This window comes from Bubalus bubalis, chromosome 19 (assembly GCF_019923935.1).
Source record: "Bubalus bubalis isolate 160015118507 breed Murrah chromosome 19, NDDB_SH_1, whole genome shotgun sequence".
NCBI classification, from domain to species: domain Eukaryota; kingdom Metazoa; phylum Chordata; class Mammalia; order Artiodactyla; family Bovidae; genus Bubalus; species Bubalus bubalis.
In genome coordinates this window covers 23,438,639-23,465,299 of record NC_059175.1, presented here as the reverse complement: position 1 = coordinate 23,465,299, position 26,661 = coordinate 23,438,639, and the positions used below count along the sequence as shown (strand labels likewise).

General features: G+C 39.7%; 1 protein-coding gene across 2 annotated transcripts in view; it reads right to left on the bottom strand.

Moving 5' to 3' along the window:
• Positions 1 to 25,978, bottom strand: part of PLPP1 (phospholipid phosphatase 1) — a 106,077-nt gene extending 80,099 nt beyond the window's left edge. For both annotated transcript variants that reach the window (XM_006074157.4, XM_006074158.4), the window contains exon 1: positions 25,520 to 25,978. In XM_006074157.4, coding sequence (XP_006074219.1) covers positions 25,520 to 25,577 — 58 coding nt within the window. In that variant the 5' untranslated portion in view covers positions 25,578 to 25,978. The remainder of the gene's footprint in view (positions 1 to 25,519) is intronic.
• Between the last annotated feature and the right edge of the window lie 683 nt (positions 25,979 to 26,661).

Sequence of the window (26,661 nt, the reverse complement as noted above, 5' to 3'; positions counted from 1 at the left end):
AACCTAGATAGCATATTCAAAAGCAGAGACATTACTTTGCCAACAAAGGTCCGTCTAGTCAAGGCTATGGTTTTTCCAGTAGTCATGTATGGATGTGAGAGTTGGACTCTGAAGAAAGCTGAGCACCGAAGAATTGATGCTTTTGAACTGTGGTGTTGGAGAAGACTCTTGAGAGTCCCTTGGACTGCAAGGAGATCCAACCAGTCCATTCCAGAGGAGATCAGTCCTGGGTGTTCTTTGGAAGGAATGATGCTAAAGCTGAAACTCCAGTACTTTGGCCACCTCATGCGAAGAGTTGACTCATTGGAAAAGACTCGGATGCTGGGAGGGATTGAGGGCAGGAGGAGAAGGGGACGACAGAGGATGAGATGGCTGGATGGCATCACCGACTCGATGGACCTGAGTTTCAGTGAACTCTGGGAGTTGGTGATGGACAGGGAGGCCTGGCATACTGCAATTCATGGGGTCTCAAACAGTCAGACACGACTGAGTGACTGAACTGAACTGAACTGATTCCAATGTTATGTTTCCTGTTCTAATTTCAAAAGTCAAAGTTTATTTCTTTAAAGAAAAGGAAAAACATTTGTTGAATACCAACTATTTGCCAGGTATTTGTCTATATTCTATCTAACAATTCCATGATGGGGAGAGTATCCTCCCAAATCTGTATGTTTGAAAACTTACAAGTCACTAAGTCAGAGAAAAGTCAAGATATAAATCACAAAATAGTTGGGTACGAATGAAAATATGGCAAGTAAAAATTTAAAGTATAGTTAAAATACTACACATGAAAATGTAGTTTTAGATTTATGTATTAGAAATTAATGAAACAAACATTCAATACAATAACTTTTAAAAGCTCAAGAAAGTGGAAGAATATAGGACAGAAATTAATGAAACAGAACAAGGAAAAATCAAATCAATAAAACCAAATGAGATTTTACAGATTAATGAAATAATCAGGCTTGCTAAAGTTTAACAAAAGAAAAACAAATACAGCAAATTATTAAAAACTTCAAACAGCACTAACTATATCTTAGAACTAAATTTTATCAGAAACTCATGGATGTTAAGCAATTCACCCAAGAGTACAAAGATCTTGGGTGTGTACTAGGAGAGGTACTAGAATTACACAGTTGGTAAACAGGGAAGTCAGAATTTTAACAAAAAGTTCCTCTTCTTTTCATATCATACCACCTCTCTTAGAATAACTATCAGGGTCTCAGTCTCCTTAGCTACAAATGAAAAAGAATGACATTTCTTAGGTCTCTTTTCAATCCATGAGCTTAAGCTGGTCTGTATATAAACAGTTTATTTCCTTATGTTGGTTCGATTGGGGGTGAAGGCAGAGTTGCTCTGTGTGACCAAGAATACATCTCAATCTACTACACTGAACCATCCTAATGTGTAAGTGCACTTTGCAAAACTTGAAAGAAACCTCAGCAAAACTTACAAGAAAAATAAACAGCGAACTTACAAGAAAAATAAACAGTGAGGTAACTGCTTCTAGGAGCTGATGCTTTACCAAAAAGGTAATGGATAAAACCCATATGTAAGAAATATTCTCCCTTCCAAAAACAAAATCCAACATATGTAAATTGAACCATGTTTGTTCATTTCCCTACATGTATATTTGGGTCTAACAAATAACTCTACAGTTACTTTTGTGAAACTTGCTTCTACAAACCCTTTCATTTTCTCCTTTTAGCAGTCCAAGGTTAAAAGTAAATAAAATTTTTTGGGCTTTTTACTACTTAGTGTTACCTGAGCAGTTTTTAGAAAGTTCTATTCATTCCAAATTTAAGGAATGTTCTTTATTTGGTGTCCAATTCAGTTTGAATAAAATACATTTTGGAGAGAAAAACATGCAATATTTTTCTTGCTTTCTTTGGAAACAGGTGTTGCACATCTTTCCAGAATCACATGAAAACTCTTCCTGCAAATTGACAGGAGTTGTGTGTTATTTTTAAACAAAAAGGGTTCTCTTCTCCCCCTCTATAAAGGTAAAGAAAGTTATTCAAAATTTTACCGACTTGAACAAGTGAAACTAGGAAGTATGCCAGGTAAGACAGTTTGTTTCCTCTGCATATCAAATGCTGAGACTCCTTCTTGATTCATGTTACAGATCATTTGACACGTTTCACATCTAGCTCACAGCTAGACATTCATATCTGGCACTCAAGAGAGAATGCAGACTAGAGATGACTATCTGAAATCTCAATTATAAAAGGGATAGCTGAAGCCATGAGATCTTACTAAGATCAGAAAAAGTGGCAAGAACAATAATCTAAAGAAAAAAGAGACAGCTAACTAATAACCTATCTAGGTGGCGCTATTGGTAAAGAACATGCCTGCCAATGCAGGAGACAAAAGAAACGCGAGTTGGATCCCTGGGTTGAGAAGATCCACTAGAGAAGAGCATGGCAACCCACTCCAGTATTCTTGCCTGGAGAATCCCATGGATGGATGAGCCTGGCAGGCTACATTCCATAGGGTCGCAGAGAGTCGGACACAACCGAAGTGACTTAGTGCACACGCATGCCAATTAATGAGGAATGAACTACCAGGTAAGTAGGATAAAGAACATGAAAGAACAGTGACAAGGAAAATGAGGAGGGGCACTTCTCAAAAATGCCAGTAATGTTTTTCTTAACTCCCTGACAGTATGCTAGGTTTCTTTTAATCACTTTAAAAGGTAAACGTTATTACATCATTTTGAAGATGAAGAAACTGGCCCCAGGGAACTTAGGTTGCAGGATTATGACTCAAAACCCACGTCATTGAGGCCATGAGCCTTTTGGGTTCAGATGGTCTTGACAGTAACAGATGCCACTTAAAAAGAAGCAGAGCAGAAAAGGAACACACAAGTGGTAACTGATGAACCATGATAGAAGAACTGCAGTACTCTGAGTGAAAACAGAAAGACTGAAAGAATTAGAGAAAGAGAGTAAGTAATTGGGTAAAAAACTTTTAAATGCCTTGTGATATAAAAGGAAGGAAAGGGGAGAACTTGGTCTACACCTTGAAGGATAAATAGAGCAAAAGAAGGGTGATGACTTTTTTGGTCTTGTCTATGGTGCAAAAGATGTGACGGTGAGCTGATGCAGTGAAATGCAGGTAGTGGGAGAGGAGAACTTGAGAATGAGGATGAATGGCTGGAGCTGAATCCACAGGAGATGAAAGGAAATGTAAACATACTGAGACAATCAACTCATCAAAAGCAGGGTTATACTTGTGGCTGATTCATGACATTGTATGGCAGAAACCAGCACAATATTGTAAAGCAATTATCCTCCAATTAAATATAAATTTTTTTAAAAAAGGGCAGGGTTGGTTACTGTTAGGGTTTTTTTTGTTTTTTTTTTTTTAATGTTTCCTATTTGATTTGTATTGCTCTGCAATGTAATCAGGTTCTGGTTACTCCTGGGATGCCACATTCAGTATTAGCATTGGTTTCACTCTTCCCCTTCCCACACTCCCCTTGGCCCTTTGGCCTTGATGGAAACATGTGACAAAGGAAGAAAGGGAGCTGAAACAGTGTGAGCACCTCTGTGGATCTGATACCATACCAAACACTTAACAATAATTTTCATTTAATCCTTACAATACTAGAACACAAGCTCCAAAAAGGCACAAATTTCTTTTGTTCTCTGATATACCCCAAACACCTAAGACAGTTCTTAGTACAAGGTTGGCCCTCAACAAATATTTAGTGAATTAACAAAGAGTCACCATGCTATTACTATCCCCATTTTAAAGATGAGAGGATGACTCAAAGAGGATAAGTAACATAATTAAAGTCATACACATAATAAGGGTGAAATTAAAAATATTTAACAACTAGTACACACCAGCACGGTCATTCAGAACAGATGCCAGCTGGTGCTAGAGGAGCTGGGTTCTGCTTCAACCTTTTAGTTGTACAATCTTGGGTAGGTCCATGGGAGGGTTGTGGGTGAGGGAAGGTAAGACTCAGATGTATACTGTCTACCAGTTTTGATAGTAAGTGATGCATCCAGGACTCAGACACACACTTATCTGACTAAAGCCTTCTAAATGAATTAGGAAATGGTACCATTTGCAAAAAAATGAGGAGAGAAGGAGATAACTGGAGTTTAATAGAGTAGAAAAACATTCACAACAACTGCAATAGGAAACAAATTAAAAATTGATAACTGAGCTCAATCTGTTGCCAGACAATTAGAAAAAAAAAAAAGATAGTCCAACTGTGGTAGGGTAAAGTGCAAGGAGGAATAAGAGAAATATGAATGGGCAGAGCAAAACTACAGGATGAAGATTTTCAATTCCAGGTAATTAATTTGCATATGCTTCAGTAAGAAATGAAAAATCAACACTGGCTCTGAGCAAGAAAAGACTTGATGGAAGTTGTACCTCAAGATGAGTTTGTGCGAGGTAGAGAGGGAGAAGGTGAAGAGCAGGGAGCCACATGGGAGGGGTCCGTGGTCGAGAGCACTATATATTTGGGTGTGATTCACAGAGATGGCACTCAAAGTATCCAGGGGCAAGAGTTCAAAGAACAGTGCACCCTCAGCTTTTAGAAATACCTACATTCTGGTCACTGGCTTGTAGTCACTACCTCTCTGTGGCTGACATGGTTTTACTATAAAAAGTACTTAGTTATCGTTTTGGTTTTCTGTTTAAGTTGAAACAAAAGGGAGAAAGTACAGTTTAGATATAAGTGACATTTACCAAAGAAAGTTTTACTCTTTGTGGTTTTCTGTCAATAATTACCTATAATATCCTCAACCTTGGAGTCTCTTAGTTCATTAAGACACTTAAAATAAATTTGTGTATGTATTTAAACAGCTTTTTAAAAAATCCAAGACAACTATATGGGCAGGTTATTTTAATACATACCCTGAGATTTCTGCACAAAAAACAAGTTAGCCTATTTATTTATACACTAACAAAAATAAAAAGGAGAAGTTGGTCACCTGTTGTTACTGCCCCAGAAAGGCACACAGTGCCAACTGGCCAGGAACAACATTCATTCCTTCCACTCTCTCCTAGTAACTAACAGCTGTTCTCTTTTTTTCTTCAAGCTGGCAAAGGTCACATTCAGTAGCAAACTTTCCATGTAGATTTCTACATGGCAAAAAGCAAGGAGAAGGCTGACGTAACAGGGTGTGGGGAGAGACAGCTGATTTGGTTCTATTTTAATTTCTCCTGGGCATTTACCAGGAATATATTTTGGGCTTATTTGATATCTGGAGCTATAACTATTAATCATTTTCAGCAAAAAAAAAAAAAAAAAGCATTCTGTTTACATGAAACTGGACTTGAAGATGATATAAGCAAATTTTGAAGTAGGCAAAAAACTATAGCAAAATTGTACAGTAATATTTACATCATTAATGGCTGCCTAATTAAAATGCATTAGGCTAAGTGAAAAGGCCAAATTCAAAAGACTGCATACTGTATGACTCCATTTACTACATGGCATTATATGACATGCCATTCATATGACTTTATAGGATGGAGAACAGACTAGCGCTTGTCAGAGGTGGAGAATGGTGGGAGGAGCTGACTAAAAAAGAGAAATATGAGGGAATTTAGGGCGGCAACAGACTAGTTCTGTATCTTGATTGTGTGGTGGTTACATGACCCTAAATTTTAAATTGTTGACAATTCATGGAACTGTATCCCTAAAGAGTGAATTTTACTATATACATTTTTTTTAATGTTAGCTTAAGCCTCACGTCACCTCTCTCTACTCCTTTTTTCAAATCTCTTCGACAAGCTCCAAACAATATCCCCACCCCCTCCACCCAGCTAACACCTACTTGCCATTCCAGCTTCTTTCTATTCAGTTCCTCCTGGAATCTTTCCTTTGGTGTGGCAGGGTGGGGTCCTAAAGAGAGCCGAGGCTTTGTAGTCAGATACACCAAGTTCGGCTTACTTTTGGCATTCTCCCAGTTACTACTTGAGTGAACATGGGCAAATTATCTAACTAGCTCAGTTTCCTCATGCAGTGAATGCAAATAAATAGAATTTATGTACCTCCCTGTTGTAAACAAATTAAATGCTATTCCCTGATCTTTCTCCTCTGCCTACTGCCTTCTGAATCACTCTCTGAGTTTCCACAGACCTGATACTTACATAAAATTATCACAACACTTAACTCATGTACTGAAATTATTTATCTCTGGCAAATAAAATGGCTTGGTATCTCTCTCTGACTCCTAAATTCACAGAGGCCAGCATGTTCACTGACAGATAGTTAAATTGTTTGAAGAATATTTGTCGACCTGATCTGGTCTTACTGTTAAAGAAGGAAATACTGGAAGACAGAGAATCAGGAAGAAAAGGCTAGAACACCCTGAGACGTCTGGGGTGGATGACTCAAGAAGGTTTTCCAAAATATCTACTAAGGTATTGCATACTGAACTACAGCACAAAAACTGCAGATAACCTAAATATTTAAAAACAGAGGTAAAGAGGGTTATGCCAAAAACAATGAAATACCACATAACCATTGAAGGTAACTTCGTAGAAGACTATGTCAAAAAGAGTACACGAAGTAACATCTCACCTTTTTTTTTAGAGCACCGGTTTTTAAAAAAGTGTTAAGTTCATAACTATAAAAAGATACATAACCAAAATGTTAAAAGGCATCATCTCTCAGTGGTAGTGAGATTAGTAATGATATTTATTTTCTTTTCTGGGCGTTTCAGAGTTTTCCAATTTATTACATGTTAATTCTAGAAAATTTGGAAACCACAGAATAATTATTTTAAAATAAAAAACTAATCTAGATTTCACTAATGATGCTATTCCATGTCAAAGACTCAGATGTCCAAAAATGGGGGTAAAATACATTATGCTGAATCCATATAGTGAAACACCATGTATTTCCAAAGTAAAATAGATTATAAACTATATACCTTTGGGAAAGAAACAAGATATGAGCAGTTCCTCTATTGAGAAAGTTTTTTAACTTGGAAGATCTATGAACAGATATACAGGAATATTTCATCAAATATTAACTACTGTATCTTTCTTTGAAAGTTTATTAAGAGAGAACAAATTTCAGAAGACAATATAACAGAGTGAATCAAGGAGAAAGTTCTTCCTTGAAACACAGTGTCTATAGAATTTATTTAGTCTTTAGCTTAAAAAAAATGACACGTGCCTGCTTAGTCGTTCAGTTGTGTCCAACTCTCTGTGACCCCATAGACTACAGCCCGTCAGGCTCCTCTGTCCATGAGATTTTCCAGGTAAGAATACTGGAGTGGGTTGTCATTTCCTTCTCCAGGGGATCTTCCCCATGGGATCACAAACTACACCCCCCCCCCAACCCCATATCCTGAACTGCCAGATGATTCTCTACCATTGAGCCACCTGGGAAACCCAAAGAAATTATGAACTGTAGGGATTTATCCAGGTATTATTTAAGCTTGTAAAACAAAGCATCCCACATTCAGGTGAGAACACCTGATTAAGTTATTTCTCTCTTTGAACCAACGAGACTTCCAGTCTCAGAAATCCCATCCACAAACTTCACTTAACCAACGAAATCTCCTTTTTCAGCAACTAGGCAACCAACAATTTCTCCCATTCAGCAGGAAGGCCTATATTCCAAAGAATAAAAGTGTGTGTTTACTATAATATTATAGTGATTCTTGAATAAAACTAACAAGCTCTAATGCCTTTATAGAATTTCTAGAATTGTTATCATCTAGAAAGGTATATACATAAATGCTTCTTTAGAGACTATGGATGGTGGTGGCTGGTGGGCAGATTTTAAATTCTTTAAGGAGACTGCGTTAGCAACTGAACTTGTAGAAAAAAAATCTGACAAACTTGATTTCACCATTTTGGTACAAATACGTGTAAGAAGTACTTAACGAATCAAAACTACATGGTATTTGGCAGAAACCAACACAACACTGTAAAGCAATTATCCTTCAATTAAAAATAAATAAAAAAAAATAATCAAAACTACAGATGAAAAAGTTTAAACAACCAAATAAAATCCAGACCTAAGATCTCATCTGCTTTTAAGAGGTCACGTGCCCCTACCAATTAAAAAAATGTACTGTGTATTTAAATCTTAATTTATATGGATCCATCATGTCTACTCTGAAATTATGCCAAATGGCAAGGTTCCAGAAACTAAAATAAAGTTATACTAAGGTGTGTCTCAAAAGGAAAACATAAAAACTCTAACTTTGGCAGGAAGTGACCAAAGTAGCATATCTAAATTAGTAAGCTTTGTTTAAAACACATGCGCTTTTTTTTTAAAAAAAAAAGGCACACAAGCCGAAAAGTTTTGTAAAATTCTTCTTTTAATAGTTACGATGATTGCAGCAGCAAATCGTATATCCATCTTCCCAAAAATCTATGTTTCTACCACTCAAGTTAAATTTTATACAGAAGATAAAAGTTATCTTTTGTATAATGTTATACAGAAGATAAAAGCTGCAAAAAGGAAGAACTCCCACAAACTATTCCTTTCAGGCCAAGAGCAAACATGCAATGCTGAAACTACACACTAAACAGCAGCTACCACGGGAAACAAAAAAGAAAGACAGGCAGGTAACAGTTTGTTGACTGCCTACTAATTCTTATTTATTACTAACAAATCTGTGAAGTAGACAGTATTCTCTCCATTATGCAAGTGAAGAAACTGAAGTTCAACAAAACTAATAAGCATCTGTGTGACCAAAAGCAAGAATGCCTAATAGAAATAGTACATGTGCGCTCAGTCATGTCCAACTCTTTGTGACCCCATGGACTGTAGCCCACCAGGCTCCTCTGGCCACAGGATTATCCTGGCAAGAACACTGGAGTGGGCTGCTATTTCCTGCTCCAGGGTATATAGCTGACCCAGGGATTGAACTGGCATCTTCAGCAGCTCCTACAGCAAAGCAGAATTTTGAAACCAGTCTACCAGGCTTCATATACCAAATTCCACCATATCTGGTTAACAATTACTTTGGAAAGCATGGATATCAAATAATCCATTGTTCTCAGTAAAGACGGTTCTATAAGAGGAATTCAACTATTCCTATACCATTGGCCTAAAAATGGTTCCTTTATCTGGCAAGATCATTCTTCCCTCACCTGGCATATCACAAGAAACCATGACAACCTACTATCCCAGACTACTAGCTACTACACTCTCCTTTCTAATTCCAACTTTTTAAAAAGAACTACCAATACCCACAAATTTCCACTTCACCAACTACTCACTTCTCAGCCCACCACAATTTAAAAATGGCTTTTCATAAAGTTATCAGTGACCTTAGTGTAACTAAACCAAATGGACACTTTCCAGGTGTTACCTTACCTGTCAGGAGGATGTAGACATTGTTACCACTCTCTTCTTGAGGCACTCTCTTCACTTGGCTTTCCAGAAACAGTCTTCTGGTTTTTTTAAGTGTCCTCTCCCTCTCAGTCTTGGCCTTTTTTATTTCTTCCAACCAATCTGAAGCTCAGTCCTAAGCCTTTTTTTTTTTTTTTTTTTTCAATTTATAACTTCTTCCTGAGATTTCATCAATTCTCATGACTTCAATAACCATGAATATGCCCAGGACTCTGAAAAGTCAGACAGCTCCTCTGAGCTTTAGATCCATTTATCCAAACAAGGACCAGATACTCCTTCTTGGAAACTTCAAAACTTCACGTAACATGGTGAAAACCAAACTCACTATCTCATCTCCATCCCCATTCCCATTTTAAATGGGTTCTCTCCTAGGGCTCCCCAGTTTAGTTATTATAGAAATCTATCCAATTATACAAGCCAGAACTTTCAAAACTATCTTTGATATTTCTCTGTCTCTGACTCTCCATTTTTCCTATGTCACCAAAACTGGTCCATTTTATCTCCCAGATACTTCACAAATCCCTCAATCTTCTTCCATCTCTACCAGCACCTCTTTACTTTCACTACCATTATCTCATTTGGACCCCTGAGACAGCTTCCTAACTGATCTCCCCGCTGCTGCTGCTGCTAAGTTGCTTCAGTCGTGTCCGACTCTGTGTGACCCCATAGATGGCAGCCCACCAGGCTCCCCCGTCCCTGGGATTCTCCAGGCAAGAACACTGGAGTGGGTTGCCATTTCCTTCTCCAATGCATGAAAGTGAAAAGTAAAAGTGAAGTCGCTCAGTCGTGTCCGACTCTTCGCGACCCCATGGACTGCAGCCCGCCAGGCTCCTCCGTCCATGGGATTTTCCAGGCAAGAGAACTGGAGTGGGGTGCCATTGCCTTCTCCGAAGTTAACATCTATTGTTGTTGTTGTTGTTTAGTCACTAAGTTATGTCTGACTCTTTGCAACCCCATGGACTGTAGCCTGCCAGGCTCCTCTGTCCATGGGATTTCCCAGGCAAGAGTACTGGAGTGGGGTGCCATTGCCTTCTCTGACTGATCTCCCTAAATCCATTCTTCTCCAGCTCCAATCTATTATTCCACCCTGCAGCCAAAGTCATCATTTAGAAAAGCTACCCTATCCTTCTTATTCAAAATCCTGTTTATAAACTCTCATAGTACCCAAACCTCTCCTTCAGAGCACTTAATGGTTCATTTTTATATTTATTTGTGTGATTATATGCATCTCCACTGCCCACGACAGAACCAAGCACAGTGTGTGTAAGAACGAATACTACCAGAATAAACAAATGCCTACTACATAATGGACACCGCATCACAGCCAACGAGAACACACAGATGAAGACCCAGTCCTTTTCAGATAAAGAAACTGAAGTTGTGAACTTGGGTGATTCACCCTAGTAGGTGATCAGACCTGTACCTTTCCAGTGTCCATATTCTTTAAATTTTATGCATCCTATGAATACAAAATAATTTTGTAAAACTTTTATACATTAAAAAAAATAAATGGAACTAGTATCTTGATAAAATAAAAAATATTTTAATAAAGTTCTGTTGAAATTGCAAGGTAACACCCTACATTTAAACTGCAACAGTTCATTTCTCTCTTATTTTTGAGTAATTAGTTTGCACAGATATGATGCTAGCCCCCTCAAACAAGTACCATTCACACCCTTTATTATAGAAAGTATTAATAAGTCTTTATCTCCTATAACATAAACCCCTTCTTATGAATTATATTCAGATAATACACTAAAATATGTTTATAGCTAGCCCCTATCTGAGCTATAACATTTCTGTCACAACTCTATTTGATATATATGACAGTTCAAAATTTCAAACCCCTCTGCTTTTAATTAATAAAACATTCAACCAAGTTATGCTATCTTCCAATCTCAATATTTTATTCTTTTTAAAATTTTATTGATTGATTGACAGGTAAATGGATTGACTGATTTTTGCCACACTGGGCAGCTTGTGGGATCTTAGTTCCCTGATCAGAGATCAAATCCATATCATGGCAGTGAAAGTGCCAAGTCCTGGGAATTCCCTGGTGGTCCAGTGGCTAAGACTCCATGCCCCCAATGCAGGGGGTCTGGGCTTGATCCCTGGTCAGGAAACTAGACCCCGCATGCTGCAACTAAAGATCCCGCGTGCCACAATGATCAAAGATCCAGTGTGGCCGCAACTAAGACCCAGCACAGCCAAATAAATAAATAAATAAAAAGAGAAAGAAAGAAAGCACTGATTCCTAACCACTGAACCACCAGGAAATTCCCCTCCAATCTCAGTATTTCATTCTTAATTATGAAAAGTCTGAGGACATGAAGCAAGGGTAACTATAACAAAATTTTTTCAGCAATCTGTTCTCTTTCCCTAGTAAATTCTAAACACAGGTTGAATTATCGTTGACCAACCTAAACAACAAATTCTTTACTTCAGGAAATTTAAACCATTGTAAATGTGACCCTTAGATTTATCCAACTAAAAATCAGAATCTCCACTATAATCTCTTTACTGGGAAGCACTTCTTTACTTATTCTAGGCCTCATGAGGCACCGTCATGATTAACCCTATTGTCCCGCTTTCTCTCAAGGAAGCTTCATCCTTTCCTGACTTCCTCTTGCAAGGTAAAAACAGACTATAGCAATATTCACTTCTTCATTTAAAAAATTTTTTCTTTTCCTCACTCTACTCTTTGCCTCCCTCTTTATCAGAAGAAATTAAGTTAGCTAAAGCCAAGATCAGGGCTGTCACAACTACTGAATAGCTCAATGCTTTTAAGCGTAAGCTTTAAATTATTAGCAAACAAAAATATGATTCTTAAATAGGACTCAACTTAAATAGTTCTTGTAACTTTGGCCATAGTATTTTACTGCTGGTGTATATATTTCCAATTGGCGGTAGGTTTCCAGGGTTATTGGGCAGATGAAATCCCTTAACTGTTCAATGGAAGCTATATGCCAATGCCCTATAGAGTAATGCATCATTCTGCCAGCCAAAGCTACACAGTAACATTAAGGTCTCACCACTCCAATCATTAACTGACTAACAAACTACAAGACTAGTACTGAGGAAAACAGAAACATAATCTTAGATAATGTAATTATTTTATTTCAAAGAACATCTCTCTCCTATTTCCTATTAAATATTCTGCAAGTCACTGGAATAGAATAGAGAGGGCAAATACAAAATTAGAAGAGATTTCCCTGGTATTTCAGATGTTTGCCAAAAGATTTTGACAGTCTTAGCTGAAGACAAACTGCTACTGATACAGATGACAATCTCCTGATATTAAGCAGACTAGATCTAACCTAGTCTAATTGTGATTTATTTTTGTATTTTTTTTTAATTTAATGGCAGTTGAACGTCCTTTTTCATCTTTTTTAAAACTGAAAATCTCCCTTCACTGAAATTTCAGTGAGTCTGACCAAATTATATTTTGCTTTGGCTTCTCAAGGTGGCATATGTCACCACTTCTAACAGTATGGCTGACATAAGAGTATCCAACTAGTTTCAAGATTTCGTAAGTTATCTGGTCACTGATAAAGTCATATGCCTATGTGTGGCAAAAGAAGAAACTCAAGCAGGGGCCCTACATTATTTGTATCAGGGACCATTTTTCCTATGTCACTACTTTCTGAATACTTCAGTCAACCTTCAGATTTTTCCTGTTTTCTGCTGACAACACTCCCTTCATGACCTGGCTAGATTAATAACAGATCTCCTACAAGTGTGCTGCCTTGCTCAAAATGTACCGTTTACCCTGCGTTCTTTGTTTTCCTACCCTAGTGTCAAATGCCTAAATATGTTCTGCAGCTATTGATTCCCCTTAATAAGAAAGTTTGCTTACCATTATGATCCAGAGAGATAGATAAGGCAGACATTATTCTCATTATAATTTACACATGAGTAAACGAAACAGCCCATGTGATCAGAGAGAACAGCAGAAGCAAAACTAGAATGTGACTTGCAAGCCAACCATTTTCACTACCAGATCACACTTTGAACCCTTTAAATAAATTACATAAACAAAATTGTTATTCAGTGAAAAATCATCCACAATGTCAAATCCTAAGCAAGGCGGGGAAGTCTAATGCAAAAAACTTATCTTCTTAAAAGATAATTTATTCATTGTTAGATTTGGTTAGTAATTAAATTACAGTCAATGGCAGAACTTAGAATCTCACTCATATTCATACAGATATCCAACACTAGCTATAAAGTTGAGTATTACCCATAACTTGCCTAACAAGTTTTGATAACATCACAATTTAAGAGACCTCTTCTCCAACTAGGCCACTGGGTCAGACATAGACAACATATGAGAAGGAGCATATTCAAAATTTCTTTCTCTTATCAATGCCATTTTTTAAAAATATAAAATATAATAAATGTCACTTGCTTCTGCTATACTGTATAACTATATACTAGGTATATTTTCCAAATCAATTGGGATGTCATTTGAAAAACTGTTTAAATAGGCTTTTTAAAGAAAAATATTGTAAATATATAATATTAAAACATAAAATATTATAAAAGTATGAATTTTAATTACATTTAGCCATACGTTTAATTATAGAGTCATACTGCCTTTATGAAGAAGGCTATCCTAAAATTAGGCCTATCCCAGAACACTGCAGGTGGATGTGACCACTATAAACATTTATTTCTTAAACTTCATGGAAAGAAAACAAGGAAAAATTCTTACTGATCAAGAGAAGTTATGAAAAGAACCTGTTATGTTTAGCTGTACTGCAGCTATACTTCAGCCTCAACTGCAAGTTATTAGGTTCTGACTACCTCATATTCAAGAAATAAAATATTCATGTTTTAAAACGTGAGTACCAAGAGAAGTTACGATTACCCAAATCATGCCATTTCCACTTCACACACACCTTTGTTTATTACTATTTCACTCAACTACAGATATTCATGTTGGTACCTTGTCTATAAGCTGTGGAAATACTGCTCACCTAGAAGTAAAATGATAAGATCTCAGTGAGGTGTCTGATTCCAGAAAGAAACAGGTTAGGAGTAATCAGAACATCTCCCATAGTGATCTGGGCACGAAAAACTGAAATATGAACCAGGTCCCAATTCAAATGCTATTTAAACTGAAGCTAGAACTACACTAAACAATGTCCCAAAAGAAAACTCACCAGTACATGGTACCAAATTTAAACAAAAGACGGGATCAGTGGCCAAATTGGGTTATTATCTTAATAGTGATAATGATACAACGGGACAGATCAGGACTATGTTAAACACTTCACATACACTCTCTCACATTATCTCATCTAATTTCACAGCACTATGAGGAAGACACTATTATCATTATCTTTTTCCTCATTAGGTGACAAGACTTATGGAGAGCTGAAACAACCTGCCCAATGTCACATAGTTACTAACAGAGTTAAATTCCAACCCCCAGAAGAGTGACTGACTCAAGTATCTTGCCTACTCATTCATATAAAAAATATCTGAATGCCTAACATGTATTACACACTTTCTAAGCACTCATATCAGAGAAGGCAATGGCACCCCACTCCAGTACTCATGCCTGGAAAATCCCATGGATGGAGGAGGCTGTTGGGCTACAGTCCATGGGATTGCTAAGAGTCAGACATGACTGAGTGACTTCACTTTCACTTTTCACTTTCATGCATTGGAGAAGGAAATGGCAACCCACTCCAGTGTTCCTGCCTGGAGAATCCCAGGGACGGGGGAGCCTGGTGGGCTGCCGTCTATGGGGTTGCACAGAGTCGGACACGACTGAAGCGACTCTGCAGCAGCAGCAGCAAGCACTCATATTACAGTGTTTCCACCCAGTAATAAAGATGGATTCTGAACTATCCACTGGAGAAGGGACAGGATACCCACTCCAGTATTCTTGTGCTTCCCTAGTGGCTCAGCTGGTAAAGAATCCGCCTGCAATGCGGGAGACCTGGGTTCAATCCCTGGGTTGGGAAGATCCCCTGGAGAAGGTAATGGCTACCCACTCCAGTATTCTAGCCTGGAGAATTCCATTGACTATACAGTCCAAGGGGTTGCAAAGGGTCAGATATGACTCATTTCACCACTTCAGAACTATCTATAGCAATTATTTCCAGAATTTAGCCCTAACCAAAAGTGTAACGGGGAGCCTGGTGGGCTGCCGTCTATGGGGTCGCACAGAGTCAGACATGACTGAAGTGACTTAGCAGCAGCAGCAATGTTCCCCAAGGTTTCCAGTATCCTTGCTGGAGTAAAAGTGAAGATCTCAGGAGCAATTGTTCTGAAATTCACACAGACTTCATTAAAATACCTGCTTCTCTCCCCTTACAGCATCTGTGTACCCCTTGGGGACAGAGACCCTGTCTCACTCACTCTTAGTACCGAAGTGCTCTGACATATCAGGCACTCAACTTACCATATGGTATCGTCATTGTTTGTTACGAGTCTGTCTTCCAGAGTAAGCAAGAAGGTACTTGAGATCCATGCGTTTTATTTTTTCACCCATTTTTGTATCACCAGTGCTAGGGCATACAACAATCCTATTACTTCACAGTTTTGTGATGATTTCATGAGTTACGTAAAACATTTACCAAAGGCTCATTTATGCATTGAATAAGGAATAGTTTTCTTCTTATTTACCTCTCAAGCACCTACGAAGTCAAGCCCTCATTTCCTGCTGACGTAAATGAACCAAAAGGCAAGGCAGAACCTGGCTTAACAAGCTGCCAATTAACTCAAGAGCTCATCCGCTACACATTTCCTATATGTCATTTTCCTAGGCACCCCACCCTGAAAAAAAGACACAGGAAACATTTCCAAGAAGTGACAACTGAGAACTAAACCATGAGGTTCTAACTATATCTACTGGAATGAGTTACCAAAGGTGACTCTAAACTCTACACACGTGATTCACATGACATGCAATAAAGTACAAAGGTCTTCCTTTCCTGGGTAAAATTGCCTATAACAACAATGCTATTTGGAGAAAAAAATCTATGAGTATATTAGTGATCTGGCTTTCCAGGTGGCACGGTGGTAAAGAACCCACCTGCTAATGCAGGAGACACAGGAGATGTGGGTTTGATCCCTGCATTGGGAAGGTCCCGTGGAGAAGGAAATGGCAACTCACTCCAATATTCTTGCCTAGAGAATCCCCATGGACAGGGGACCCTGGCAGACTATAGTCCAAGGAGTTGTAAAAGAGTCAGACACAACTAAGCGACTAAACAACAACAAACTTTACTGATCAGGGCAAATCAGTTATATCTTCCAGTATGATATACCCTCCAAGCAAACTCTTAGTAGTTATTAGGAGTTTGATTTATGAAAAATTAAAGTGCCTCCTTTGGACAGCAGATACATGCTCAAAACATAAGCAGAAACTGACTATGAAGCCACATCATATGGAATAAAGATAGTCATAAAAGATTTAGCCCACCTAAAATAATCACTGCTTTTACAGCCAATTAATTCCCTCAGTCCCTCATTTCTTACCCTCTTCATTTCTCAATCTGGACAGTCAATCTGAATTCAAAAGTTGTAACTCTTAAAAATGCATTTCCCAATTCCCAACCATGCTACTTCTTACCTGGGTTCCACTGGCAGTTTCTCAGCTACCTGAGGCCTTAGTTCCACCATCAACAGAATGAAGATAACTAAGCTATCCTCCCTGAGCAGGTTTTGATAGATCTCATAGCCACACATAGACATAGAGCACTAAATGTCAGTTGTTATTATTATCCACTTTGACATTTAGAAATAAGCTGCAATAAGTACTATTAAGAACACTAGGATACATACTGTATTCCCGCCACACTGGCCTCTTTTCTGTTACAAATGCCCTTTGCCCCTCAACACCTGCTCTTTCCTATGCCTGGAATCATCTTCTTTCAGCTCCTCCATGACCAACTTACTTTCATTCTTAAATCTGAATTTAAATATGCCTTCCTCAGAGAAGCCTTCCCTGAGATTACGACCCCGACCCCTCAATATCTCACTCTCTTCTAACCTTGCTTACATTCTTTCATGGCATTCACAAATAACTGTAACTATTAGTATAGAGACCTTACTTATCTTTTTCACAATGAAATTTACAACTCCTAGCATTGTAAATATTAAGCACATGTGTGTGTGTGTGTGTGTGTGTGTGCTTAACCATGTCCAACTCTTTGTGACCCCATGGACTGCAGCAATGCCAGGCTCCTTTGTCCATGGAATTTTCCAGGCAAGAATATTGGAGCAGGATTCCATCTCCGTCTCCAGGGAATTTTCCCACCCAGGGATTGAACCTGAGTCTCCTGCATCTTCTGCATTGGCAGATGGGTTCTTTACCAGCTGGGCCATCAGTGAAGCCCCATTAAGCACATAATAGCTCATAAACAAGTGAACGATGTTGCAAAGTCAAATATTTTAAAACTTAACACTGTATTCCTAAAGGAAATCAATATTAATATTCATTGGAAGGACTGATGTTGAAGCCCCAATACTCATTAGAAAAGGCCCTGATGCTGGGAAAGATTGAGAACAGGAAGAGAAGGGGGTGAAAGAGGATAAGATGGTTGGATGGCATCACCAATTCAACGGACATGAGTTTGAGCAAACTCCGGGAAATGGTGTAGGACTGGGAAGCCTGGTGTGCTTCAGTCTTGAGGTCACAAAGAGTCAGGCACGACTTAGCAACTGAGCAATAACACTCTATTAAACACAACATAAAAAAATAAAAGATAGTATCAGGTTAACATATGTCAAAATAAATAGCTGAGGTAATTCCCTGGAGATCCAGTAGTTAGGACTCCATACTTCCACTGCAGGGGGCCGGCGTACAATTCCTGGTCAGGGAACTAGGATCCCACAACCAACACAGCACAGCCAATAAATAAATATCTGATTGAAAAAACAGAAGTAAGAAGGAGATGGGGTATGAAGAGGTATTACACAATAGTCTTTTCTTTGATGCCTGCTTAACCATAGGTAGGAAATCAAACAACAGAATTCATACAAATGAGGGAATACAATTAGGGTCATTCAAAAATTTTAGGAATATTAAGTCTACTTTTTATATGGTGACTCAATCAATTCCAAGGCCTGGACAATAAAAATAGTGAAGGGGACCGACCAGTGTCTGGCTAACTCCATTTTCTTAAGTTGAAATTCAGGACTTAACCACTGTATAAAGTAACAGTTTTTCCATCTGTTTAGTTACACTCTACCACAGACTATACAGATCATTTTCCAACATAGCTGGGATTACCACTACCTGAAGATCATATATGTGGTTTTTACACATGACTGATAAGACACTACTATTTCAAGATGTTCTGTAAGCTTCAAAGACATTCCATGAGTATTCACAGGGAACAGTTTGAAGTTTGTGTTTTTGTCCCTAATACAAAACTATGTTGATGTTATTTTTACTAAAATAATGATGTTTTAATTATTGCAGGATTATAGAGGATTACTTTTATTTGACAATCATCTTATGCACACGAGTGCAAGGCCTACTCTAAGACCTTTATATTTTCACTCATTTAAGCCTCACAACAACCATACAAGGTGGGTACTTTATCATTACACAGCTGACGCAACAGACACACACAGAGGAAATCTGCCTAAGGTCGCACAGCTAGTAAATGGAGGAACTGGAATTGAACCTACACAGTTTGGATCCAGAGTCCATCACTAGACTATGCTGTCTATCTAACGTTTTAAAGAAAAATCAATAGTTTATAAAGTCATAACCAATGATAGATTAGTTTCAGTTAAGTAAAACTGAAACAACTCAGTCTGAGCCATCTGGGCTTTAAATCGAGACAGCAAGGTTGAAGGGTAAAGGAAAGCAGGAAGGAAAAAGTGAAAACAAAAAATAAGGTAAGTAGAAAAAGAAGGACTTCCCAAGTAGCAGTGGTAAAGAATCCACCTGCCAACACAGGAGATGCAGGAGACTCAGGTTGGATCCCTAGGTCAGGAAAATCCTCTGGAGAAGGAAATGGCAACCTGCTGCAGTATTATTGCCTGAAAAATTATGGACAGAGGAGCCTGGTGGGCTACAGTCCACGGGGTCACAAAGAGTAGGACATGACTGAGCACACACACATACAGCAAAAAGGAGGGACAAAAAGAAAGAACAGAGTTACTTGTAACCACTGTTCATAATATCTGAATGAATCCTTTTTCAGAAAGAAAATAAGGGACAAGACAGTGCCTATATAATCCCTAACTAGTTTATTACACAGACTATATATTTCCATCCTAAATGCTGAATTAAACCAGTAATTTAGGAGGAAATAACATTTCAAATTCCTTTGCATAAGGGAATTCCCTGTTGTTCCAGTGACTAGGACTCCGGGCTGTCATTACCAAGGGTCCGGGTTCAATCCCTGGTCTACAAACTAAAATCCCACAAGCCATGGGGCAAAAAAAATAAAAAATTAAAAAAAAAAAAAACGTTTCTCGGGACTTCCCTGGAGGTCCAGTAGTTAACACTCCATGCTGCCAAGGCAGGAGGGCCTGGGTTCGATCCCTTGGTGGGGAACTAGATCCTACATGCCAGAGCAGCCAAAAAAAAAAAAAACACATTAAAAAACCTAAAGCTACATGTTAACTAGTTCTCTTAAAATGTAGGTTTTAGTAACTTTCTACCAGCTTCTTTTTAAGTCAGATAAACAGTAACAATTTAAACTTTAATTTCTTATCAAAAGTAATTAGAATAATTCCACAAACTGAGTAATACATAGGGAACTTTGGTAGAATTCAGCCAAAAATGACTAAGCAAGAAAGATATTAACAAAGATTATGGCATGTCCATGAGTTTCCAAAAGGGATTTAATTCAAATAGAATATAAAGGAAAAAATTACTTTTCACAAAAGCTATAGAGGGGAATGTTTTCTGAATATTTCCATACTCTCATCCAAGCAAGGTAAATTCAAGTTTAAAGTCAACTGTATAAAGCCAACTAGAGCCAAATACTACCAGTTTCCTCCAGGCCTCTGCTTTTGTTCCAAACTAGCCATTTAAAGGTAGAAAAAGTCTTGCAAGAGGAGGCCAGTCTGACCCAAGAATATGCCAGTTTGACAAATTTTTGTTCATTTTTTGAGATTCCTTCCCCCTCTCAGTGGCTGGGAGAAAAGACAAAAGTTATATAAAACAGAGAAACAAACACAGTAAACTTTAATCAGAAGCAAAATAAATTAGCTTAATAGAAGTAAAGAGAAATTGAAATTGCAAGTAATCAGGGTAAGTACTATGTCCTATTTATTTACTTACTTATTTACCTCTTTGGTATCTAACAGAATTCCCAGCATCTACTAGATAACAAAGCAAATGTGTGGGTGAATTCACCCAATAATGAGTAAATGAACAAATAAATGTTAGGAGAAAAAGGAAGGCTGCAGACTTTCAGCAAGGGAGACTCTTTCATTAAATATCTGACTTTCCCTTAAGAAAGTGGCCCAAACTGAGATCAGGAAAAGGAGCACTCCTATGGGTTATACTTAAGGGGCAGAATGAGATCAGCATAATTACTGAAGAAGAATAAGTAATGGGATTCCACAATCATCTGGGGCTTCCCAAGTGGCACTAGTGTTAAAGAACCTGCCTGCTATTGCAGGAGACATAAGAGACTCGGGTTTAATCCCTGAGTCAGAAGATCCCCGGGAGGAGGGCATGGCAACACATTCCAGTATTCTTGCCTGGAGAACCCGAATGGACAGAGAAGCCTGGCAGCCTATAGTCCATTAGGGTAGCAAAGAGTCGGACACGACGAAAGCAACTTGGAATGCACACACAACCACCTAGTATGGCTGCCAGTGTTCTCTGCTGCCAGATTTTCCCCTAAAATTTACTGACTGATTTGGCATAAAGGTGATACCATGTTTGCAGTATGTTGAGGAAACCATGACCCCCCTCCCTTCTAAGAAAACCAATATTGGAGCCCATGAGTTCCTGTTATCATCTGCTTTTATGGGCCAATGTAATTGCTATCAAGTGCAGAAAGGGAAGTCACCTCAGATCTGTTTTGGACATAACATGAGTATTATCAGTAGCGCCCTGGCAAAAAACAGCACACCCAAATAAGGTATTTAAATAAGAATTTAATGAAGGAACCATCTTCAAAGGTATAGGTAGGATTTAGGGAAAGCAGCAGGGAATGGTACCAGCAACATCATCTCTAGGCTAAAGGGGCGAGTAGAGGGTTACCAAAACCCAGAAAGATCTGTAACTGTAGCTGGCTGGCACAGATGGCCACTGAATAGAAGCTGTGACCTACTCACAAAACACAAAATAGCTCTGGCAACGCAAATCCAGCAGGAAGAAACTGGGTCTTCCAGGCCTCCTGCTGTTGTCCCATTGGTCAAAGTCAACCAGAAACAAAAAGCAACAGCCTAGTTGCAGTTCATAGCACTAGCCTCCCAGAGCATAGCGCAGGGTGGAGAAAAGATCTAGAGGAGCCAAAGAAGGCACAATATAGAAAGATATTCCAAATGACTGCTACCCAGCAAAACTCAGGCACATAAAAAGGTTCTGCCAGTTCCACCTAAAACTTCCAGGCATCACAAGATACCTGCAAAAAAAGTCATACACACAGCTACTTACTTGGGTTCCCATTGCCCTGTACTAAGCTGAGAAGAAAAAAAAAAAGATTCTAAGAGTACTTCTGGGGTAACATTTGTCATTTCTGCATCTCTAGACAAAAACAGACAACCCGTTTATCTATGATAGATCATTTATAGCACAACTCTTTTTTCTGTACTCAAAGAGCATCTATTCCATACCTTTATTATTACATTTATCATGATGAAGTATAACCTCTTGTTTGTTTCTCCCTCATTAGACCCTAAGCTCCTTGAGGGCACAGACTTTCTAATTCATCTTTATCTTTAGCACCTAACATGAACTTGGAACAGAGTTAGCCTTCAATCAATGTGCACTGAATCAATTCATTGGCAGCCTAATGCCAGAGTGCATAAAATCTAAAATGACTCTAGGCAATTAACTTTTATTTAGGACGTGGTTTAACACAATGAGCAAAACACAGCTTTCACATCAGCCCACTACAATTCTCTGTACAGCAGCTTTTCTTGTGTGCTCAGGTGATATTTATAGCCTTTTCTACAATCATAGAACTCATTATCAAAGGAGCCAAAGAAAGCTGGCAAGACCACACTCCATCTCAGAAAGGAATCAAATACACATCATCTCTCAAAATTCTCACTCTTTTTCCAAGAAGAGACCAGATCCACTGAAGGAAGTAATAATTTGGGTATATTATATGGAGGAAATCATGTTTCATAGTGGTGATAATATTGACTTGGGAGAGAAATGCTTTTACACGTGTGTAAGCATGCACACACCCGCCCCCTTACAGGCATGTTTATCATTTAAACAGACATCACTTTCTGTAATATTATAAAATAGCCATGTAACACAATCACATAACATCATCATATTAAATGGATACACTGCATGATGTTGGGTGATCATTAACAGAACCTGGAACATATTCACATTATAATTAAGAACCACTTTCACATAACCCTGTACTTATGATCTGCTTGATCATCTTTCTGTTGCTACAGTCAACTTTTACCTGTAGTTCTCCAAAGAAAAAGAAAAAACTTAATGCTAAGTTGATAACCCTCTTTGAGCTACCACTATTTTAAAGGCCGCCAACCTCCTGCTGTCAGTAAGATGAATAAAAATAAAACTTTAAATGACCCTTAAAGGTGACTTTTTGGCAGTCCAGTGGTTAAGACTCTGCGCTTCAACGGCAAGGGGTACAGATTCAATCCCTGGTTGGGGAACTAAGATCCTGCATGCTGTACAGCTCAGCCATAAAGTTTAAAAATAAATAAAATGACTCATAGACCCCACTAGAAAGGTGAGTTTTTTAATAAAAATATATAATCTCCCAAAACTCAGCATGAAAATACTTTGTATCTCTAGAATCACTGTTCTCCTTCACTGTTGTTTGTAACAGAATATTGATGCTATTAAATCTAATGTCATCTTATATCCCAAATTAAAATAAGCCAGTATTTCACTTTCTATTTAGGAAAAGGGAATTCTGAGCTTATCTTGACAATACACTTAATTATTTTAAAACTCTAGCAATACAAAAACAGAAAAAATCTGTTTTTCAAATAGATCAGGTATCTGATACTGATACTTAATGCATAAGTCTCCTAAACAAGCTTTTTCCAAAACCAAAGATTTTAAAATCAGAAATAACAATTTTATCTTTTATTGAGAGTCATCATAAATTCTGCAACTGTCAGGCCAAGTTAGCAATAAAATTACTCTTAATTCTATTGGACAGTTATGGGATGCTTGCAGCATGTTGAAAACAGACTACAAAACCCCACAATTTTATAAAGTTGTACTGCAAATAGTTTCCTCAAATATACATGAATTAAAACAAACAAAACACAGATTTAGCATATGGCTCTGTGTTTAATAACATTGAGCTACCTAAGAGCAGTATTATGTTTCATCTATCCTGGTTCAGTGCTTGGCCCAAAGAGAAAATGCATTTGTTTCAAAAATTAGTAACTGCATAAGGTAGGAAAAATGGGAACTTTATATATAATTCTGACAGTACAGTTTGTGGCAATAATAGGATAATATCCAATATATTAGAATTTTAAAAATCACTTCTGACTGAACATTTTCCTCTCCCCTCACTAAAACATAAATGAAATTTAACAAAGCTCCACAGACACTGAGTATAAATTTAAATACATTTTAAAATATAACATATTTACCAAGGTAAACTTTTCATTGCCAATAAATCTGAATATAATTAATGTAATTATGAATATGTCCGGACATCTGAAAGGATCACTTGTGTTTTTATAAAAATAGTGTTCCAAAATCGTGTTTCCCTTTGCTAAACGGAATTTCTAAAATTCACTGTGGGGCTATATAGGAAATGTCCTGGTAAACAATAAAGATGTTTCATAAGCAAGACTTTTCCTCAAAAAACAGGTAACAGAATTTATAAAACTTCGGCAAGACTACAAGCACCTAAATGGTCAGGTTTGAGGCAGGGGAGACGGTATTGGATTAAAAGCGGAGGAAGTTTCCTCTCACCGAAAAGCCATAATGCAGACCTGCGTCTAGGATGCTAAAGTCACAGCTCTCCAACGCTGAGAGCTCGCCAATACTATTACTTCGATACTCAAACATGAGGACTACCCGAACATCGAGCAGGTCTTCTGGTAAGTATTTTTTTTCCAAAACGTATAAATAGTTCAAAGATACTGCCTTACACAATACATATGAAGACGGTGAAAATCTCTCCTTCCAATGCCTAGCCCTTACCCAGATGACTTCGATTCTTTTTCGTCAAAAGAAAAGAGCAACTGGCGACCAGAAGCCCTACGACTGAACTCTTCAGTCAGAAAGACAACGCCAAATTCGCTGCAGCCAAAGAAACGTCCAGTGCTCCTTGTGGGCTCTCACAGGAGATGGAAACCTACACGATGACGAGGTCTGTGCAGAGAAGGAAACAGCAGGTCTGGGGCACACCACGCCAACCCCATCCCCCTCAAAAGCAAGCTTCTTCAAACCTATAGGCAGAAACCTGGCATCATCACACCCACTTACAGCCTGACAATTTACAAGCCGGTAACACCTTCTAATTAGGAGCGTTCTAACCTTTTATAGACGAAAACTTAAAACTGCTTCCCACGAGGAAGATAAACCTGGTACTGACGCCAGTTACTGAGAATTCCCAGTGCATCAAAACCCTCCGGTTTTGTCACCAAACCTGATAAGCCAGTGACCACCAAGCTTCCCTACATCAGCGAGGGGAGGACCCCACCCTCTCTGCTGGGAGTGAAACGGGAAACAGAGGACAGGAGAGCAAGGGATGGAGTGCAGAGGCGTGAACAGCATCCAAGCAGGGTGGGCTCAGCGCACCGGCGGGCGACAGAAAGGCAGACTGACAGCAGCGGCCACGCGGGAATGCGGGCTGCGAAGCGGGGTCCCCGGGCTGCGGAAGCCGTCCCAGCGTCTAGCCGGGCAAGGCTTGCGCGTCAGGCACACACCCCCCACGCCCGTCCGCGACTCCCGGCGAGTCACCTCCCAGCGGACACACGCCCGCACCCCACCGATGCACCCCACCCCGGGCTCGCGTGCACACGCCCCTCGGGCCGGCGGCGCGTACGTACCCAGCAACACGCAGAGCACATCGAGGGCCACGTACGGCAGCCGCGTCTTGTCAAACATGGTCTCCGCACGGATGGCAGAGGAGGCACCCGATTCAGGAGACCGGGCCGGGGACTGGCGACGGCTCCTCCCAGCCAGGGGAGAGCGGCTAGGGCTGACGGGGACCCCTGCGGCGTTCTGACGGGCAGCAATGGCGCCCACGACCCCTCCCCTCACAGCTCCCGCAAGCACTGGGTCCGGGCCGAGACGCTCGTGTGCCAGCCGCGGCGGCTCCGTAGCCTCAGGCCCTCCTCGGTCGGCCCTGGCCCGCCCTGGCTGTTGGCTGTCCACAGCCAGACACCCTCTCCAACAGGCGGGGCGTCCGGACTCGTGCTTTAAGGATGGGGACCGGTAGGCCCCTCCCGCGGGGCAGCGCGGGACCTGCCTGCGCGCGGCCTCGCGGGCTGAGGGAGCGCAGCGGCGGCGGCGGGGCGGCCAGTGAGGGGCACGGGGCGGGGCCGGGAAACCCCGGCTCGGGCGCTTCAGCCAATCGGCGCCTCCGGTCCCGACCTGCGGAGCCCGCCCCTCAAGTGGGACGCGCGGCGGACGGGCGGAGCGTGTGGGCACCTCCCGTGCAGTGCGAGGGACGCTGTTCAGACACGCTTTCTGCTGGTGTCGCCGAACCTGGCCTTCTGATCTCTGGCCACCGGTCGTTGCTGCTTCGGAGAAAGAACTGGACCCACCCCCACCCCGGATGCCTGCCAGCTCTCCTCATCCATGGGGATTGGGTAATAAAGAGAAACGGGGTTGTCAATGACAGTCTCTCTCTCCTTGTCTGAACTTTAGTCAGGCTCCTCCCAGCCCTCTACTCACCTAGGCCTCCATTGAGGCCTTCGAATCTGGCCGGGCAGAGCCCCGTATTGGCGTGAATTCTGCTAAGTCATCCTTGCACCTTTAGTATCTGGTTACCTTGCCTATGCTATCAGATTCGTTTATATATAAAGTCCGTTAGTATATAAGTCCTCGGACCTGCCTTTAAGCAAGCATCCCCCTATCCTTAATGTTTTGTCTTAACTTCTCATCCACTAACGCCCTCACTCTTGTTTGTTGGCTATAATAAATTTTCCTGGTGTCTTTGCTGTATTCGAGGTTGAGCACAATTTCC